The following is a 7603-nucleotide window of genomic DNA, read 5'->3' on the forward strand; positions in this document are numbered from 1 at the left end:
CGGGAATTGAACACTTGATGCTCACGGCATTTGGGCTCAGGTGATATGACCACAGGTCAATCACACAGTTCTCTTTATTTAAACAAAACAATAAAATCATCCCTGGAGTAACATTGAAATGATCTATGTTACCACACGGTATGCCATCAACACAACTTCCCTTTCCACTTGTGATGCCAGGACATCCCAGATATCCCCACTCAGGACTCAGGCCACTAATGATAAATAATTTCGAATTTCTATAGCATTTTTCTACTCAGAGCACTCAAAGTACTTTTTTTCTTTTTTACCACAGGCCACATTCATGCTGCACTTTATCCTATGCCTTCAAGCACTTTCCAACTATCATGCACACTCCGTGGGCAACTTGGAGGCTAGAACACTTTGACATGCAGACCGGGTAGACTGGTGGATGTTGTTAGCATGAAAAGAGGGTATTGAAATGATTGATTTACCCATCGAAAAGCTTGTGACTAATATGCTTCCAAGAATTTGTATCCAAAATAATTTTTCAAAGTGTTTCTGAGACTCCAGGACAAGTAATGTCCTGTTTAGAACATTTCTGTTTCAGGGAACTGCACGAGCATGAATTTTATAAGCAACTTTCAGCAATCTTAAGCATGTGACTGTTTCAAGGCCCTTCAGACACCACTGAAGGTGCTTTAATTCCACATCTGTTTGTTTGTCATTACTCAGAGAAAGGAATGAGGACAGCAGGGTACAGAAAAGTTTATTTCTGCTCATCTAAAAAGCAATGAAACTATTTGCTTTGAGATATTTGGCCCTTTTTTTCCTCTACAGGAAAGACACAGATGGAAAAGAAATAATATGAATGAAAAATAGAAAATTGTTGTCACTTTGTTCATAAACTACAGCAAACCAGACTTACATTGATTGTTTGACAAACGAGTCACAAATTGGATTAAGTTTTAAGCAATTTCTTCTCTGTGCCTTGTTCATAGGTATTTTACAGTCTGCCAATAATCCAATATACCAACTTTCCTATTAACCAATTCCATGAATGCATCAAAACCGAGCATTCTGAAAAATAAAACATATTGTAAAGCTTATTGAGTTCCTTTATTTATATCCACATAAACATTAGGACAAAGTGAGCTGCATATTTGCACAGAGTGAAATGTTCCTCGATAACGGTGAAAATGGGCAGATCTGCTGCCAATACCCACTAAACACCAAATCCAATAATCAAAATATTTCCCAAAAAATGCTGTAGTTACAGCTGTCGTGAAAAATTATACATATTTTAAGTTGTTTTTCCATATTTGTGACCCATTTGTATAAATTCATGCTTTCCACAGGCTTGGACTGAGCTCAGCAGCATCACAGAAGACTCAAGCAACACTCTCTTACACCTCTTTAAATTTGAGTAGATCATTTTAAAAGGTCAAGGAACTTCAGAAGAAGTTTTTTTGTGTTATGCTACAAGTGCGACATAATAATGTTTTGTTAGATGGACTGCAGTAAAATCCAAGGTGAGCGGGTTATCTCGAGGCAGAGAAACACGGCATAAAAGCACATGCTAGAGTCCACTTTTTCCTTCTGCAATGCTGAAAGCACTGTGCCGTAGCTGTACCACTGAATGCCTTTACTCTAAGTGATGTCTTGTGCATCACAATTACCCACACACAGCCCTGCATCAGACCGTGAGTTGACTTTTATGTTGATGTGAATGTGGGCCGCAGCAGGAGCCGATGACAGCATAATTCCTGAGCTGGGCCCCCCCTGCTGAGGCTCGCCGTTTGTGTGATCTGACAGACAGAGATCAGACTGTGGAGAGATGAGTGGAAACCCTCTGAGTACGCTCAGGTTTCTTGGCATGGTGAAAAGATTTGTCCAGTCCATTCAGATCTGATGGAGTTTCCCATATTCTGCACCGCAGCTGGTTTTTGTCGAGGTATCTTTGTCATCTGTGCACACACAAGAGATACATGTGAGGCTGACGCTGTGTTTAGTTTAGGTACTCTGTGCCACTAGAGCTGCATGCCACAGAGTTGAACTTTTCTCTCATCGCTAACCAGGTGAAGAGGGGTTCCAGCCAATTACTTTGGAAAAGGCAGGAGACAGGTAAACAGGTGTGGAAAAATAATAGATGTGGGGGTGGACGGAGGGGGGGTTGTGGGGTTGGGGGGGGGGGATGAAATGAGCCGCAAAGAGGGGTGACCTCAGTTTAAAAGGGGTTGGGTAATGGAGGCATTAGACCAACATGAGCAACTGAGGTAAAAGGGTGCAGGGGGAGCAGAACAAGAAGGATTAGGGGACGTGGGGAAAGAAGGCTGAACTACTTTGATAGAGGTCAAACCGTGGAGCAGTCAGGAAACAACAGGCATTGTTTTTGAACATCTAATTTTGAGATAAGTGCTGTTTCTTAACACGTACCTGAGGAATGTGGCTAATGCAGTGGTGACCTTCTGAAGATGACAGCGGACAAACCTCTCTTAGGCGCGGAAATGACACGAATGGGTTTTATCTTCCTGCTCCTGAGTAACGCCGCGTCAGTCTCCACACAGTTTAATGGATACAACTGCGATGCCAACTACCACAGCAGGTTTCCAGGTGAGAATCCTCCCCAGCAGGTTCTCTCTTTGCCGTCCACACACGTCTGCCAACAGGTGTGGAACACGATAGATCTATGAGCAGCAAAAGTAGCAGCCACATTAAAATGAGCACAAATAGTTCTGGTAGGGTGAAGCTTTTTTTACTGATGGCGTTTCTAATAACGTTTATTTCCTTATTGAGAGTTAATATTGAGGACGATAAAGTTATATCTTTATATTTAGATAGATCATCAAAATACCTTTCTGCCTATCTAAGCTGGAAGCTTCATTTATAGTTAAAAAAACATGTGAACCACATAAATAATTTAATGCATTGAATATTTTAATTACAATGTTTATGGCCCTATTATGACAAACATTTCCTGGATACAGACATTTTGAGGCAATCTCCTGCTATGATCTACAAAATTACACTAGATTGATTTACCTGACTGATTTTGCCTCCACAGAGCTCGGTTAGTAATTTCATACTTTAAAATTCCTGTACAAAAGTGAATAAAAGTCTTAATTAGAAAAATGTGTAACTTCTGCCTTGCATGAACCGGCATGTCTTGATTTTTATCTTGATTTCAAATATTACATTGCCAACTTTTCTCTCTGAACCTTCGTCTCCCGCCTTCCTCCAGGTGAAAGGGACATCAGCGTGTACTGCGGGGTTCAGACCATCACTTTGAAGATCAACTTCTGTCCTGTTCTCTTCTCCGGCTACACCGACGCAGATTTGGCCCTCAACGGCCATCACAGCGAAGCCCAGTGTCGCGGCTTCATCAACAACAACACTTTCCCCACAGCACTTCTGTTCAGCATCAGCCTCAGCACTTTGGAGGCCTGCGGCAACAGTCTGGTGGTAAAGAATACTCAAGCGCTGCGCATGGCTTTATTCTAATCAATAATCAGTTTCATCATGTTGTGTATTGACGTTGGAGCAAAGTGACTGGCTGATGTTTCTCTCTGCAGGTCAGCACAGCCTATGGGCCCACTGCCTATGGGAACATGTCTCTTGTACAAATTGGGAATATATCAGGCTACATCGACACCCCTGACCCACCAACTATAATCAGCTATCTGCCTGGTTTGTTGTATAAATTCAGTTGCAGCTACCCGCTGGAGTACCTGGTCAATAACTCACAGCTGGCATCGTGAGTTTCTGCCAAAGCATCCATCAGTGTCCAAAAGAGAGCTGCACCTTGCAGGAGTTGCTTTGCAGAGTTAATCCTGAAAGGCTGGCTTTAAGATATATTCATTTAATTAGATTCACTTATAGCTTTCAAAAACGGTGCTAACAATTAAATTCCCAGTTTAAAAGCTTCAGTGACTTTGTGCCTCACAGTATTTTTTCAAACCATTAATTTTATTATTCACATCTATTATTCACATATATTATTCTCTGACCTTCGTAAATCAGACAAGTATATAAATAAAAGCGCAGCTGATTTATAACTGTACTAAATCGAAACCTCTGCTCCCGAAATGTTATTTATTAAGCCAAGGCTCACAAAGGCTCCGTCTCTCCACAGATCCTCTGCAGCTGTGTCTGTCAAAGACAGCAACGGTACTTTTGTGAGCACGCTCAGTATGATCCTGTACAATGTGAGTACAAAGCAGCGCTGGAATAAAAATATATTTCCATTTCTAGCTTAAGAGGTGCAGAGGAATTCATATGAAACAAAATAGACATTAGAACTGGCACATGACTGGATGAGCATGTTTGGTTTGTTTTAGTGCCTCAGTTCGATGTTCATATAACATCTTTTAATGTCTTTTAATAATCAGTGCTGAGTATTTTCACTGTTTCCAACTAACTCCATGAAAACAACAAAAGTTGGTTTTCTGTAATAGCCCATGTATTTTTCCACCAACAACAATATTCCACAAAAGGTTTGCGATGTAATCCTGTTTAAAATCACACTGCTTAGAATACTCTGTACTTACTTTAAACAACATAATCACCGTGTTGCATATAATTGTGCTCCTTCTTTAACAATTAATGTCACATATGCTTGTTTGGCTACAGACCTGTGCAAAAATTGCTCTGGACAGCAGAAAAATAGCAAAACTATAGAATAACACCAGCTATGTAAAGACTGATTCAATGTCTTCATTTGCTTTATGCCACATTTTGAGAGAACAATCAACTTTTCTTTTTCTTTTTCTTTTTTCTCCAGGATTCAGCATACAATCAGCCTCTCTCTATCCCCATGGCTGGACTGGCTCTGAAAACCAGAGTATTTGCTGCTGTGAAAGCCACAAACTTAGACAAACGGTACCGCACAAAACCCAGCTATTCACTATTGAATTTCCATAATTTTCACGTCATAGATGTGCAAGACTCTTTACCATAACAAACCTATTACTGCAGCAGAAAGGATATTTTAAATATAGTTCTCCACAGCATCTTTCCCGCTATCATTTTTACAGATTTACTCCTCTTTTCTTTGCTTTGCCTACATTCATTATGCTATTATGTTATTATTCTTCATGAAGGCGCCAGGCTGCAGTTTTCTCATGTGCAGTTGGATCTCTATCCTCCATCCCATCTCACAGTTTTGTCTCTTTGCAGGTGGAACATTTTGATGGACTACTGTTACACAACCCCCTCAGGGAATCCTAATGATGAACTCCGCTATGACCTTTTCTTTGGGTAAATCTCGTGTTTTTTTTCTGCTTCAAGATAATGACTCGATACCACAAAAGGGAGTCATTACCTATTCAGGTTCTCCACATGGCTTATCCTCATTGAATGCCACGTTTTCTCTTCCTAAAGAGTTCTTAAGGGTACTCATAGACATTAAATCTAGCATTTCTGCTGGGTCTGCTTCCATACAGTTGCTATAAAGATCCCCAGACGACAGTTTTGGAGAACGGGAAGAGCCAGATGGGCCGTTTTTCCTTTGAGGTTTTCCGTTTTGTTAAACATAGGCACCAGAAGATGTCGACTGTGTTTTTGCACTGCGTCACCAAGCTTTGCCGGGCCGATGACTGCATCATGTTAATGCCTGTAAGAGTGAAAATCTCCGTTTGTGACTCACCACCTGTTTCCTCACCTCACTGAGGACTGAAATCTGACGATGTGATTGGCAGATCTGTGGGCGGCGGCGCAAAAGGGAAGAGGAGACCCCTGATTCCATGGCAGCAGCATCAGGGAACGCCATCCTCTCTGCCGGTCCAATCATCACCAGGAGTGGTATGAACTATAAACCCACTTTTACTGGAATAGTTTTGAGAGACATGCTGCTTTGCTTTCATGCTGAGAGTGCAGCAATCCAGTCAAAATAAGAAGCAACAGCCTGAAATGTCAAACTGCTAATTTAAAGCTGATTTCAATTAGGACTGCTGAAGTAAAAATGAATCCAATAAGCGCTTTAAAAATTGCTTTACAGATGAAACTCCCGTCAACAACTCCCAGCTCGGTAAGTGCCATTACGCAATGTTGTGAAACATAAAAGTGTTGTAAACTATCATGACAGCAGATTCCCTTTGAAATGACTGTTTACAGCAAACCCTCTTCTGTTCCTGCAAGGGAAAGACTCGGGCTCAGCTCGTGGTAAAAACCTCATCCGAGAGCTTGTTTTCAGTTTCTTTCCCTTTCCATCTTCCAGCCTCTGGAGATCTCTCCCATTCAATGAACCCAGTGACCAGTGCTCTGATCTCAGGTGTGGTCATCCTGAGTGTGGTCAGTGTGTGCTTCTTCCTGCTGTTGCTCCGCTTCCTGCTGAAGCCCCGCCCCCCCGCGACAACAGCAGCCTCAGGTGTTTGGAATCCAAGCTTTAAATAAACATCTGCATGTTGTGCAACATGTGTATCATTTAAGGTGTTGTATATTTATTGCGTTCAATACCTCAGAATGTTTCATCTTTTGTGGGTTTGCATAATAATCGTGTTTAGAAAATGTTGCATTTAATGACTCCATATTTTTTCTCTTTCTTTCCATTTTTGTAACCAGTATATGTATCAAATCACAGATTAGAGACGCCATTGTTTTTTTGGTCTTTGTTTTCCTGTGAAATGTTATAGTATTCAAACCCTGTACAATATCAAAAGGAAATAGTGAGTGAATTCAAGCAGGTGGATTTCTTGATCTGTTTTTGAATTCAGCTTCCAGTTTCTGTTTGCATTCAAGTTTTAAATATACGTTTGTGGTGGATATAAATTCTGATTTTAAAATAAAAACAGTAAAACTAAAAAAAAAAAGACAAGTAAAATAATCATTTTAAGATAAAAAAAAAGTGTCTACTTTATTTGGCCTGAGTGTTTGAGGTTTCGGTGCGCTCTAACCTGTTCCTAGGATTATGCTCTTCTGGACAGAGACCGGTGATGTTGCCCCTGGGATCTGCTGGAGACACTGTTCAAGTTTCTGGGTTACAGCTCCTAATACTCCTACTGGGACCACTCAGTCCCTGACACTTCTTTATTTTCTCATGCTCCCTCTAACTGCTGTTGCTATCTGCTGGAAATTCCACATGTATCAAAACTGTGGTTTATATATGTGTATGCATGTGTGTGTGTGTTCTGTGTGCGTTTGTGTCTGTGTTATGCATCTCCAATGATTAGCTGTTGATGTCTGATGTTGCCTGCAACTGAATATATGTAGCTTTGCTTTGTTTGAAAGTAAATAGATCACTTAAAGAGCACTTCTGAAGCTAAGAATTCACTCTGAAGTTTAAGAGACTTGTTTTTTCAAACGCACACTAACAGAAATTTTAAACCACAACCAGATAGATACAGATTACCTTTCGACAGGCTAGCTGCATTTTTTTTCAGTCTTAGCTCTTCTTGACTGTCATTTCACAAAATTGTCACCAAAGATATACAAAAGTGGTATTTACCTCCTCATCTCTCTACTTCTGTTGAACTACTTCTGTGATAAGCAACCCATCTATGATCAGCTGATAATAATGCAGGTTCACTCACTCACCTCTCTCAAAGCTCTGAGGATTTAAATTTATTTTAGTTTAAAACATTTCCTAAAACATTGATGAAGCCCGTGAAAATGAAACAACCTATTACATCTGAGGGATTAAGCATGT

The 7603-nt window shown here is 40.6% G+C and overlaps 1 protein-coding gene across 1 annotated transcript; it reads left to right on the forward strand.

Annotated features, from left to right (window-relative positions):
* The first annotated feature begins 2280 nt into the window (after window positions 1-2280).
* Window positions 2281-6537, forward strand: LOC113036665 (zona pellucida-like domain-containing protein 1). Its single transcript, XM_026193083.1, has 10 exons — window positions 2281-2574; window positions 3203-3423; window positions 3534-3715; window positions 4094-4166; window positions 4742-4839; window positions 5137-5217; window positions 5403-5574; window positions 5658-5760; window positions 5957-5986; window positions 6176-6537. Exons 1-10 carry the CDS (start codon window positions 2436-2438, stop codon window positions 6349-6351), a joined length of 1275 nt encoding a protein of 424 aa, XP_026048868.1. The 5' UTR covers window positions 2281-2435; the 3' UTR covers window positions 6352-6537.
* The last annotated feature ends 1066 nt before the right edge of the window (window positions 6538-7603 follow it).

This window comes from Astatotilapia calliptera, chromosome 14 (genome assembly GCF_900246225.1).
Source record: "Astatotilapia calliptera chromosome 14, fAstCal1.2, whole genome shotgun sequence".
NCBI classification, from domain to species: domain Eukaryota; kingdom Metazoa; phylum Chordata; class Actinopteri; order Cichliformes; family Cichlidae; genus Astatotilapia; species Astatotilapia calliptera.

Excerpts from the sequence above, each read along its gene's own strand:
- LOC113036665 (XM_026193083.1), top strand. The coding sequence starts at position 2,436 with ATGACAGCGGACAAACCTCTCTTAGGCGCGGAAATGACACGAATGGGT. Across the intron at positions 3,716-4,093 it reads AATAACTCACAGCTGGCATC|ATCCTCTGCAGCTGTGTCTG; the intron begins GTGAGTTTCTGC and ends GTCTCTCCACAG. Across the intron at positions 5,218-5,402 it reads CGCTATGACCTTTTCTTTGG|TTGCTATAAAGATCCCCAGA; the intron begins GTAAATCTCGTG and ends GCTTCCATACAG.